Source organism: Schistocerca piceifrons, chromosome 11 (assembly GCF_021461385.2).
Source record: "Schistocerca piceifrons isolate TAMUIC-IGC-003096 chromosome 11, iqSchPice1.1, whole genome shotgun sequence".
Lineage (NCBI taxonomy): Eukaryota > Metazoa > Arthropoda > Insecta > Orthoptera > Acrididae > Schistocerca > Schistocerca piceifrons.
Window position 1 is genome coordinate 18,498,561 of NC_060148.1, and position 13,245 is coordinate 18,511,805.

At 41.5% G+C, this 13,245-nt stretch overlaps 1 protein-coding gene across 1 annotated transcript; it reads left to right on the forward strand.

Moving 5' to 3' along the window:
* The first annotated feature begins 299 nt into the window (after window positions 1-299).
* LOC124720229 (speckle-type POZ protein-like) lies at window positions 300-9,210 on the forward strand. Its single transcript, XM_047245549.1, has 2 exons — window positions 300-424; window positions 8,784-9,210. Exons 1-2 carry the CDS (start codon window positions 300-302, stop codon window positions 9,208-9,210), a joined length of 552 nt encoding a protein of 183 aa, XP_047101505.1.
* Window positions 9,211-13,245: the final 4,035 nt, after the last annotated feature.

Below are 13,245 nucleotides of genomic sequence, written 5' to 3' on the forward strand. Positions count from 1 at the left end.
GGAAGCTGCAGAGAACAGAAACATGGCCGAACTGGCGAAGATCCTGGCACAGGGAATACACGTCGACAGCCAGTGTGAAAATGGCTACACCACACTACACCGCACTGTGTAGGGGGGAGGTGGGGGGTGAAGGCTGGTGACACCGTGCATCGTGGCCGTAAACTACCTGCTGGAGTCGGGTGCCGATGCGAGTGTAAGGAACGACTGGCAGGAGATAGCCCTCCCTGTAGTGGCAGTATATTGCTGAGGGGGTGCTGAGATGGTGCTACTGTTCTATGGGGCAGAAGGGGATCCACAAGATGGCACAGTTACTGGTAGCTGCCGACAAATATGACCTCCCTCTACTGAAGGATGCTCGTGAGGACCAGTCGGTCCAGAATTTGTCTGCAGAAAATGTGGCAGAGTGCGCGGTGCTGGCCTCGAGGTGATCTCCCAGGATCCTCCGGAGGGCTGGAGAGAGGGAGTGGCCAGCTGCCACCCACAGCTAATGGCAGAAATCTCACAGTTGGTTGAAGCAAAATATGAGCTTAATAAAATTTTACTTTCCTCTGCCTTTGTAAGTAGCACCTACAAAGTATTGAGCTTTCTCCCAAAACCCTTTCCAAAGGAATGATTTGAGACAACTAGTAAGCTGCTTCCATCCGTATTTTACTAATGTAAATCTCGCACGATTCACAATCAGGACTGTCGATATGCATATTCTGTAAGGAAACCCTCCATGAGCATTTTTGTGCTTTGAAGATATAACGAAACATTGATATCCTTTTGTTGTATTTTTGAATGCAATATTGCGGACTACGGTCAGCTGTTGTCTTAATTTAATGCACATTTGGTATATAAATGTAGACTAGACTGGTAACACAGAAATAAAAAACTCAGCACAATTATGCTTTCTTGTAGAGAGAGAGTGATATTCTTAATCTGATTGCTGTGGGCACTAAGTATATATTGCATGTACACCGTTTTCCATTTTTATGTTTTAACTGAATGTAGTGATTTAAAATGATGTAAAATTGGTCACAGAAAACCTTGTGTACAAATTCAGTATGCTTGCTGGCAGTTAAGAGGGCTGGCTACTTCAATATGAAAAATTCTTACATGCCTCAGAATAACTCAATCCCATCCACCATGCTATATACAAACCAGAGTCACTGAATTACTCCATACTGCTCTGTAAATTAGAGAGGTATGGGATCAGCAGGAGACCTCTTATTTGACAGACAGGAAGCAAAGAGTTTTCACAACATCTAACTCTGCCAATTACTCATTGAAATGAGAAACTACCACTAGGTGTCACCCAGGGCTCTGTTTAGGGACCAATTCTCTCCCTGTTTTATGTAAAGTGATTTACCCTTGGACATCAATGCAAAGTCAGTCCTATTTGCAGATGATACTTTAGTGCTGATTAAAAAAAACTCTGCAATTAAATGGTCTGAATCTAAATATTACAAAAACACAACTCACACAGTTCTAAACAGAACCATGTAAGCCAAGTGAGATCTATGTCCTACATAAGAATGAGAAGGTAGAACCAGCAAGCACAGTGAAATTCTTCAGACAAACTTGATCTGGCAGCCACACTCAGAATATTTAGTTAACAAACCAAATAGCCTTTCTTTTGCAATTGGAATGTTGCACGATGTAAGACACATGGACAGACGAAAAATTGTGTACCACAGTTACTTCGAATCTGTCATCAGATATGGCATAATTTTTGGGGGTAATTGAAGTTATGAGGTAAGGATATTAAAACCTCAAAGAAGAATCATTAGGAAAGTTGTGTGCCGCACATCCAAGAACCCCATGTCACATATTGTTTAAAAAGCAAAACTTATTATCTGTACGATCACTATACATTCTTGAAATTCTAATTTTCCTATACATTAAACATTAACTTTTCAAAGACTTTCACTTTAAACATTTACACAACTAGGCAATAACATTTTATGCTCCCACCCACACCTATTAAAGCTATATTCTATGACTACTCAACACATGAACATGAAAATACACAAAAAATATACTGAGCATGGAAATTGGTCATCTACAGAAAAAATTACATGACCTCTTGGTGGAAAGATTATGTTATTCAGTGGTGGAGTTTATGAATGATGAGGTGATAATTTTAACAGTGTAACTAACATATCTATATATAAAAAATACCTTACACAAAAATGGAAACATATACTGCCAGGAAATTGTTTGGTAACTACACTTGTTATTTCGAAGTCTGAACTAAATCCCTAAAGTTATGTATTGTCATGTCTCCAGTACAACACATCACATGATCTGAATATTGTATGTTATCAGATGAAATACATCAAATCAGTTACTTGACATGTATCGCTCGGGGAAGAGTGCATGTTGTGGATGAATACACCGAATAGGTCTTCCTGCCCATCTTTTGCTTACTTTTTGCCATGATTCTTATTTAAATCACCTTCAAAGATTCTCTCACACAATGTGCTGCCAAACCATACGGAAAAAAAAAAAACAGTTTGAAAGTTTCAGAAACCTCTCAATTATCACAGGAGGATGCTAGACAGTATTAGCACAGTTTTCACAAATGTCTTTTGACGATAGATATTTGTTTCGAAGGGCAAAAATATTATACCAATAATTGTGGTATACTTGGAGAGATGTATAGTTAACTTAAGAGATCACGATGGAATGAATATTTATCTATAAATTATGTAGTCAGCTGAAGAGTTTGACAGAGCACAAAGACCTGAGTTGAAACAAGGCCTTGGGAGTAGACAACATTCCATTAGAACTACTGAAGGCCTTGGTAGAGCCAGTCCTGACAAAACTATACCATCTGGTGAGCAAGATGTACGAGACAGGTGAAATACCCTCAGACTTCAAGAAGAATATAATAATTCCAATCCCAAAGACAGCAGGTGTTGACAGATGTGAAAATTACGGAACTATCAGTTTAATAACCCACAGCTGTAAAATACTAACGTGAATTCCGTACAGACGAATGGAGAAACTGGTAGAAGCTGACCTCCGAGAAGATCAGTTTGGATTCCGTATAAATGTTGGAACACGTGAGGCAATACTGACCCTACGACTTACCTTAGAAGAAAGATTAAGGAAAGGCAAACTTATGTTTCTAGCATTTGTAGACGTAGAGAAAGCTTTTGACAACGTTGACTGAAATACTCTTTCAAATTCTGAAGGTGGCAGGGGTAAAACACAGCGAACGAAAGGCTATTTACAATTTGTACAGAAACTAGATGGCAGTTATAAGAGTCGAGGGACATGAAAGGGAAGCAGTGGTTGGGAAGGGAGTAAGACAGCGTTGTAGCCTCTCCCCGATGTTATTCAATATGTATATTGAGCAAGCAGTAAAGGAAACAAAAGAAAAATTCGGAGTAGGAATTAAAATCCATGGAGAAAAAATAAAAACTGAGGTTAGCTGATGACATTGTAATTCTGTCAGAGACAGCAAAGGACTTTGAACAGCAGTTGAACGAAATGGACAGCGTCTTGAAGGGAGGATATAAGATGAACATCAACAAAAGCAAAACGAGTATAATGGAATGTAGTCTGATTAAGTCAGGTGATGCTGAGGGAATTAGATTAGGAAATGACACACTTAAAGTAGTAAAGGAGTTTTGCTATTTGGGCAGCAAAATAACTGATGATGGTCGAAGTAGAGAGGATATAAAATGTAGACTGGGAATGGCAATGAAAGCGTTTCTGAAGAAGAAAAATTTGTTAACATCAGGTAGAGATTTAAGAGTAAGGAAGTCTTTTCTGAAAGTATTTGTATGGAGTGTAGCCATGTATGGAAGTGAAACATGGGCGATAAATAGTTTGGACAAGAAGAGAATAGAAGCTTTCGAAATGTGGTGCTACAGAAGAATGCTGAAAATCAGATAACTAATGAGGAGGTACTAAATAGGATTGGGGAGAAGAGTAGTTTGTGGGACAACTTGACTAGAAGAAGGGACCAGTTGGTAGAACATGTACTGAGGCATCAAGGGATCACAAATTTAGCATTGGAGGGCAGCGTGGAGGGAAAAAATTGTAGAGGGAGACCAAGAGATGAATACACTAAGCAGATTCAGAAGGATGTAGGTTGCAGTAGGTACTGAGAGATGAAGCTTGCACAGGATAGAGTAGCATGGAGAGCTGCATCAAACCAGTCTCAGGACTGAACACAACAACAACATTACAGAAGGAGTATATCTATAAATTATGTAGTCAGGTATAGCTTGAGTGTGATATGCTCAAGTGCATTGAGAGAGAAATTCGTCACAACTCCTCATTATGTCTTTATAGTACCTCCCCACATGTGTATTTTTATTATTATTTCTATTTTTGTTATTATTTAAGTTTAAACATCATTTGTCATAACAATAAGCATGCAGTGGATGGGTAGCATGAAGGACTAGGCTGACAAGCAGTAAGAGGACACGCTGCCGTAACTGGTGCCATTAATGTTACTGTCAGATGGCTGGCTTTGTTTTATGGTACCCGAGAGGCTGGTGAAATTTAGAGTGCCAATTCCTCAAAAAAGATTGAGCAGCACTTCTGTACCACAGGAGTATCTCACACATTTGTATGTACTAAGTTGGTGCAAATGTTAAATGAAATTGGTAATCTGTCAGGTTTACGCTTCCTGTGCCAGGTCTAATGTGGTACGCCACCCTATGAAGTCTCTTAGAGTTCTAAAAACATTAAGTAATACTGTGTAACATCACAATCTCCTTCCCCATGCTGGAGCAAACTTTCAAATATTAACACACATTTCTCACCGACTGCGTGTCTTTGTAGCATTCAGTGTGGTTAATGATTTTGCCACCATCTAATGTGACAAATTTCTGTGAGAAATCATCTCTGTGCTTGCCAATGTCAGAGGAGTAGAGGCATGAAGCTGCCAAGTATGGAAACATGGCTGAACTGTTTTGAGATCCCGCAACATGGAATGCGCATCAACAGCCAGTGTGAAAATGGCAACACCGCACTTCACAGGGCGGCGAAGTGTCGTGACGCCTCGGCCGTAAACTGACTGACTGAGTCAGGTGCGGACATCGGTGTGCGGAACGACTGGCAGCAGACTCCCCTCCACATAGCGGCAGCATACGGCAGACAGGGTGTCGCGATGATCCTGCTGTTTAACAGAGCAGACAAGGACGCATGGGACAGCATTCGGAGGACGGCATTGCAGATTGCCGCCACATATGGTGAAGCAGCTGTCGTGAACCTGCTGTTGCGGTTGGGGACGGACCGGTCTGCTGCCGGATACGGTATGATGCCTCTCGAGCTCGCCCTGGCATACAACAGGAGGGCAGTCATAGATACACTGAGCATGAATTGTCCCGAGTATCACAGGGCAGTCCTACCCGTTTGCAGACGAAGCTAGTAAAAACCTGGTATACTGTGAAATACATGTCATTGAATTATTGAAATATTTATCTGCTCTTCTTCCCCCTCACCCCTTCTTTCTTCTCCTTATACTGGTCTTACTTCCGCAGGTGAGACTTGCGAATCTGCTTCCTTCAACATCCTTGAGCTTTCCAAACAGTAGTTTTTTTACACTCAGTTTGCTGGCAGTAGGTCAAATGTTTGACTCGCACAGGATTGCAGAGCTCCTATTGAAACTGCTCCAGAGTAGCATTTGTAGTCTTTGAACCTCACAATGTAGTAGTTGAACCTCACCATGTTCCAAATACACGTGATCGTTTTCGATGACCTTCCAGTGTGGTCTACTTCGAAGTCACTTTCCGAAGTCTTTCTCAGATTCTCTTCTGCAGCAATGTCCAGCATTTCTTAAACACTGTCTGAAATTTTTGTGTGCATTTTCATTTATGTCAGCACAAGCATCCCTGTTCGTAGCTGTCAAATTGCTGCCAGCATATGGCAGGGCAAGGGGGGTTACTTATGAGACTGCAACTCTTGAGTACCTCATTGGGTTACCGCCAGTGAAGAAGCGCATACCAGTTAGCTACATTAACTGGCTCCGTGTAAGGAGGTATCTCATTTAGTAAGTCTGTGAGAAGGCATTCATGAGTATCAGTGTTACAGATAAGGCTATCACAGGTGTTCTTGGTGAAAGCAAAAGTTTTGTTTCCAACACAAAGAATTTTAGCAATGGTAAATGAAGTTCCATGTTGTGCAACATGGAACAAAACAATAGGAAAAATTATTGGTTTTAGATTGCTCACAAAGAGAAATAAACTTACCTAGCATACCGTGTTTGTTGTGAAGGCTGACTACTTTAAATAGATCTCAATTTAGAATTTCATTTGGTCAGGTTTCAAATTTATCAAAAAATTTACTTCCATGGCTGTCTTATTTGCAGGTGGTCTAATGGAAAACACATTTAACAATCTGTCTATGGTTCAAAACCAGTTGCTGAGAATTAATGTCAACCCATTTGACAACACAGCTGAAACAATTTCATCTGATAAAATTATCTGTGAACACCGTGACTACTTAATAGAGTCATTACAGTAGTGAAGAGATTATAGGCATCCATACTTTTTGATGAGCTAAGGAGTGCCTGCAGATTCAAAATAGAGGGAATGAATGTCCTGAAATTATGTAAGTTACCAACAATGGCCCAGGCTGCCTCGTTTATTGATCTACTTTTGTAACAGTAAATGTAAATAGACAGGTTACAAGGAACTCTGCAGAAAGTACCACCACTGCAAAGTGGCTGATAAAGCTTGATGTCAAATTTTTGTGATAGAGTTACTGCAAAGTAGTGAATAGATTTCTCAATAATATGGCCCCTTCATATGGAGCTACTGTTCTAGACCTTCTGGATGACGTTACATCTTAACCCAAATAAGAAGTGATGAAAGTGACCTTGATACTTATCCTGATCCTGTTCTGGACGCCACTGCAGAAGAAAGTGACACTGGAAGCCACCACTCAAAATAATTTGAGGCCTAATAAGTTCAGAGAGTGAAAGTTACTGATAAATATAATTTTAGCAGTAATGATGGCTTCCCTTTGACTTCTCTTGCCAGTAATACATGGGGTAAAATTTGTTGTTGTAATATAAAGTGTCCCAACTTCAATGAGTATGTTGGTATAAAAGGCAAATTGGAAGATGAAGGTAACAACGTGGTACCACACGATTTCTTTTCAGTTTTTTCTGTGACAATTTGATTGGTTACAAAGAATTTCACATTAACTTGAATGCCTCTAAATAAAACAAACCATTTAAACCAGTAACCAAAGAAAATGTTTGTTTTTATAGCAAAAAGAAGTCTTGTGGCTATAAAACAACCTCATAGTTACTGTCGAAGTTGTTCTTGCTGTAAACAGTTGAGGGACAATTGTGCAAGTTCACTCATGTCCATAAATAGACTTTGAAGGTTACCACCACACATTCATTTGAACAACAACAACGTGACGCCAAGAACGGAGTCTCCAAATTACAACAAGCTTTGCAAGATAAGACCTATGCCTGACATATTGAGTAAAGCTTTTGAAGAGAATTAGGCCCCACCTGAAGTCAACCAGTTGATGAATGGATGGTGACATTAAAAGATAGGATTATTTATAAATAATAAATGCCCAAGAAACTTATCAGAAGAGGATACATGGTATGGCTTTGGGCTAATAAATTAGGCTTTGTTTGTGATTTTGAAGTGAACACCAGGGTTGGGTTGTTCCAAGGGAAGAGACCAGACAGCGAGGTCATTGGTCTCATCGGATTAGGGAAGGATGGGGAAGAAAGTTTGCTGTGCCCTTTCAAAGGAACCATCTGGGTATTTGCCTGGAGCGATTTCGGGGAATCACAGGAAACCTAAATCAGGATGGGCGGACTCTGGATTGAACCGTCTTCCTCCCGAATGAGAGTACATTGTACACTAGAACATAGGTACAGCTGAGGTTAATTTAGGAGAAATGGGTTTATTTTACTTCTAGGAGTGTATGGAATGGAAACAGTACACACTTCTTGTAACTGCTTCACAAGTTTGTGTTTTGTCGAAAAACTGAAATGTGTGGGATACACAGTTGTGACCTTGAAGGTCTGGAACAAATGAAGCATGACAAAGAACTCAGTAGAGTGGACTGATTGGTCAGTGAGGGGTGATGGAACACCCTCCATAAAAATGGAAGGACAATTTCTTGTAGCTATTATCAATCTTCCAGATGACGTTTCTGTTAACAGAAAGGAGGCTGATGGTAGCAAAAAGCAAATTGCTGCTAGGTCATATCATGTGAACAAAGGATGTTATACAACTGAAAGAAAATCGGGGAGGTCCTGGCCAAGATTCTGATGGTATTTTGTTGATGTATCACTCGTGATGTACACTGGTAGGAGTTTGCAAGTTTAAAAATTTAGAAGGTATGTTGTCGCTGGTTTAGCACATACTAGCTACGTGAAAGTTTTACCAAGTTTATCACATAATACACCACACAATGAGAGATTCAAACCACAGGTGCCCACAGAAAATAGAAAGTCAGAAGCAAAACACATGCTACAGCACGGGCTTCTAGAATGTTATGCCAACTGTGGTATGAAAAACACCTTCATTGATCCTGATGGAGTTTTAAAAAGTGATGTTTGCTTATGCTCGTCACCCGAGAAGATTTGATTCATTCCTAACCAGCGCATGTTGCAAGTTTTACACATATTGTGAGTGTCGCTAAGATTTGCCACAGTGGCTTCAAATGAAGCCACCCTCCAACATTCACTCAAATGTATAGAAAGCAATAAATTGTCATTTTCATTTCTTCAGTGTGTATTTAATTTAATCAATTTCCACAAGAAATTCAGTGGTCTAATGCTCTGTGCTTCAAACGGCTACCAGAGATGGCAAGACGGAGGCACACAGAGTAATACTGGCAGCCAGAAGCCCTGTCTTCGCAGCTAGGCTGCCGCACCACATCACAGAAGCTGCCAGTGGTTGTTTGCACGTACCAGTTATCGAGGCTGCCACTGTGGAGCACTTCGTCAGTTGCCAGTATATGGACGAGGTCCCAGAAAGGAAGGGTAATGCGGCAAAGCCACAGGCACCTGCAGAGACGTGTAGGCCCCCTCCCCTTAAGGAGGCTTGTGAAGAGCACTCTGTTCAGGGTTTTACATTGGAGGACGTGGCAGAGTGTGTGGTGCTGACATCGCAGCACGTATGCTCGCACACCTGCAAGATGCTGCCGTCTAACTCATCTGCTAGGACCCCCTGGAAGCCTAGAGAATGGAATGCTGGTGAGACAGGGCAGCCAGCTGCCCACAGCTGATGGCACAAGTTTCACAGTTGTTTGAATAAAAAAAAAAAAAATCAGGTTAGCATAAAATTCTACTTTCCTAACTCATTATAACTAGCAGCTCTCTCAAACACTTCTCAAAACAATGGTTTGAAACAGTTTTTAAGTTTCCTTCCATCCATATTTCTATTAGTTAAGTCTCTCATATCCCACATGATCCACAATCGGCACTGTCAACATGCACGAATTTTCTGTAAGGAAACAGTCCATAAGCAACTTTCTGCTTCTAAGACACAGTGAAACTTTCGCATCCTCCTGCTGTATTTTTGAAGCCAGTCTTGTGATGTACCAACCATTGTGGTGATAATTTAATGCTGATATGGGATATACATGTAGAGGGAGATAGAGCTCATCAAATACATTGAGACCAAATCAATACACAAACCGAGCAAGGTGTCGCAGTGGCTAGCACACTAGACTCTCATTCGGGAGGGCGACGGTTCAATCCCGAGTCCGGCCGTCCTGATTTAGGTTTTCCGTGATTTCCCTAAATTGCCGCAGGCAAATGCTGGGATGGTTGGGATGGTTCCTTTGAAAGGACACAGCCGTCTTCCTTCCCCCCCGTCCTTCCCTAACCCGACGAGACAGATTACCTCGCTGTCTTGTTTCTTTCCTCGAAACAATCCAATCCATCATCCTTCTTTGTAGAGAGACTAATTTTTTTAATCTGACTCATGGGCATTAGGTACAGCTTGCATGTGCACTGTTTTTATGTTTGGTTTACAGAATTGGGGACCCACTCTGTGTCACAGAGTGATTTCGGGGGGGGAAGCTTTTAACATTTATGCGTGTGGGTAGCCTAATGCTAATGTCCAACTTGACTGACAGTGGTCACTGACACACTGAGGGCAATTTTGTACCGAGTAACTCAGGTCTGTCATACAATGCTGCAGATGAAGCAGAAAATCCTGGTGTACTGTGAAATAAGTGTCACTAAATTATTCAAATTTGTAAGCCCCTCTGATATGAGGCCAGTGACGGAGGTGGGAAAACGTGGTTAGCGTACTAGAGTGTGACGTCACACACAGAGTCGAACTGACCATTTTTAATAGTAGGGGCGTGTTTTCTTTTTTGACTGACATCAGGAAGCGATGTGGCATTTTTGACGAGAGTCTCTTGTTTGGAGATGAGGGAGGGGAACCTTACTATTGGAATGCAGTGTTTTCTAATTTGGCAACTGGTGACCAGCACGGTTTGGTGGGAAGGAGGACATGACTTAGGGCACTGAACAACAAGGTTATCAGGGCCCTCAGATTGATGATATACTGATGACCCTGGTGAAAATCCAATAAAATGGAAGAACAAGTCACTTAGCTTCACGAGAACTGCAAGGTAATCATGACAAGATGAGTTTCAGAAAGGCCAGTAACAAAGCCCCAACAAGACACAGCATGATGACTAGATGAAATAGTGGCTAAAATACCAGTAAAGACACAGTAAAAAGGGGACAGATGGCTGTGGCTGGATGACAATTATCAGTATTGAGTGACCAAGCCCACCTGTGACATATTAAACTCTCATGTGCAGTATTTGTGGAAAAATTCTGACACCAGACAAAACTCTTAAAACACGACCACCACCACCTCCTTATCAATTATAACAGAGGACATGTCCCGTGGGAGACCCAGATCAAGCATCAGGTTGTCTTATTCATTCATTCATTCATTCATTCATTCATTCATTTATATAGTGTTGAGTGGTACTTAAGATAGGTAAATAAATTAGTGAAATCAATGTGAAGTAGAAATTAGAAAATAAATGAAAAACTTAGTTTAGTTTAGAAGAATTACACACTGGAAAACAGCGGGCAGAGTAGCAGTGGCAACTGCCGGCACTTGCAAGTCAGCATGTCAGGAGAAGCCGTCGCCCTCCCCACAGAAGCGGAAGCTGTCGATTCAGCCATCATGGCACCGCCCGACCGGCTCACTTGTTTCTCAATTGTAACATGTGATCAAAGGCCTTCTCCTACATTCCAAGAGCCAATGGCCGAAGTTAAGAAGATTCTTCGAGAAGCTTTTCAACCTGACGGAAGAGGCAATGACTGAAGTCATTCACCTCCAGTGGACTGAAGTAAATAAATACGTGAGACGCAGTGAGCCCGAGAGTACTTTTTCAGTTCCAGTACAGTTCAGTCGGTGCTGAAGACAGTCATGCAGGAAGAGGCTACATCGTACAGAGAAGCACCGAGTCCACCGCTGTAATGGAATAGCGAGCAGCAGCCCCGCTGCCAGGAGACAGAAGTTGGAAGGCATTTGAAGACTGATTTTTACGTACCCGGGTGACTCGTGAGGACGGGAAGGAGACTGCCTCACATCAGCAGTCACCTGTGAGCTGGGATGATCTGACAGCCCGAGACTGGCAAGCTGGAGTTCGTTGTTCGAGCCAGAGACACTGGCCTTCCCCGCCACGCCACTCCGCTGGCCAACGCACGCAGCTGCTTAAAGAAGAGAAACACCGGGACGCCACATCCGAGGTATCACCGTCCATTCACGACTTCGTCCTCAATAAATAAATGGGCCACCTCACGTCTCCAGTCGACTGGGTGAAACGGTGACACGAGATACACACTGCCAGGCGTTATCAGACGCCGCCGCTCACGCAGCAGAAGGCTTCGCAAATGACACAGCTGCCGCTCTCCCAGCCAGAACAATCCAGTAAGAAATCCATTGTACGAATCTTTCAATAAAAGTTATCTTATGTAAAAATGCTGTTTCATTCTACCTCATACCCAATTCATTTCCCAAAACTTCTCCATTCACTGTGATCTGGCTGCTCGTTCTTCTGCAGATATGACATACTTCTTCCTTTCTGATGGTTTGAATGTCAGCCGTGTGTATTTGTTCTTCAGAAGCAGTTTCCCTTCTCTGTGTTTAATTTGGTGTGTGGTGATGTTCAGTTCATCCAGATCACTTTGTACTTCTTTAAACCAGATGTTTTTGGTTTTACTGTTCCAGAAGTAGTCAAAAAGTTGCTTCAGGGTTCTAGAATTTGGTAGGTGAAATATGTGGCCGAAAAATACAATCTTCCTTTCCCGCATTGTATCAATAATGGATTCACTTTTTATATACACTACTGAATTGGGCAGAAGTCTCCACTGCCCATTACCTTGGTGTTTCTTATTGATAGTTGTTTGGAGTATTCTTCTATCAACTTTCTGCAATTTGTCAGTTGCTGCTTGAGTATTTAGTCTGAATAGTGTTTCACTTGCATATGTTGCTTCCAGTTTTATGACTGAGATGTAATGTCAAAATTTAGCATTTATAGAGAGACTTCGTTTTTTTTGTAGGTTGGCCACGTGGTTCTCTGCACTCACTGAAGTTTTAATGTTCTACTGTCTATTGATGCTCTTTCATCAACATTCTAGGTAATAATCTCACCAAGATATTTGAACTTTTTTACTACTTTAATTTTTTGATCATTATGTAGTATGATATGGGATGTGTCAACTGGGAAGCTGGGCATCATTTGTTTTCTCAAACGAAATTTGCCATCCAACCTTTGCCCCTAATCGTTCCAGTTCTATCTGAACCTTTGCTTCATCAATATTGTTTTCTAACAGCACCAAATCATCTGCAGATGCAAGGCAGTTAAGTTTAATCTTAACAGATGACGGGCATATCTTGTTCCATTCACGCACTATTTTCTCCAGCACACAACTAAACAATAACTGTCATATAAAACACACTCCATTAAAATATTTCATATTGATACCCGTGTCCCCCATCTGTGCCACACCAGAGGCTCCCTTGCATCTTACGAGGAAGCAACACGCCAATGGGCAATGTCCTATTCCAAGCCGTTGTGTCACAAGGCTTAGGCCTGTCCCACCCCTCATTAAATTGACCAAGACTTGTACGAATAATTGTAAGAACAGTTATTATTATTATGTTCTTTAAGTTTGTTTTGGGTTTTCAGAAATACTGTGGGAAGAAAGTTTATGTTGCAGATAATGTGGAAGATGTTGCCCGACTATCACCATGAAAGTTCGACGTAGCGGCAAGTGGGCGA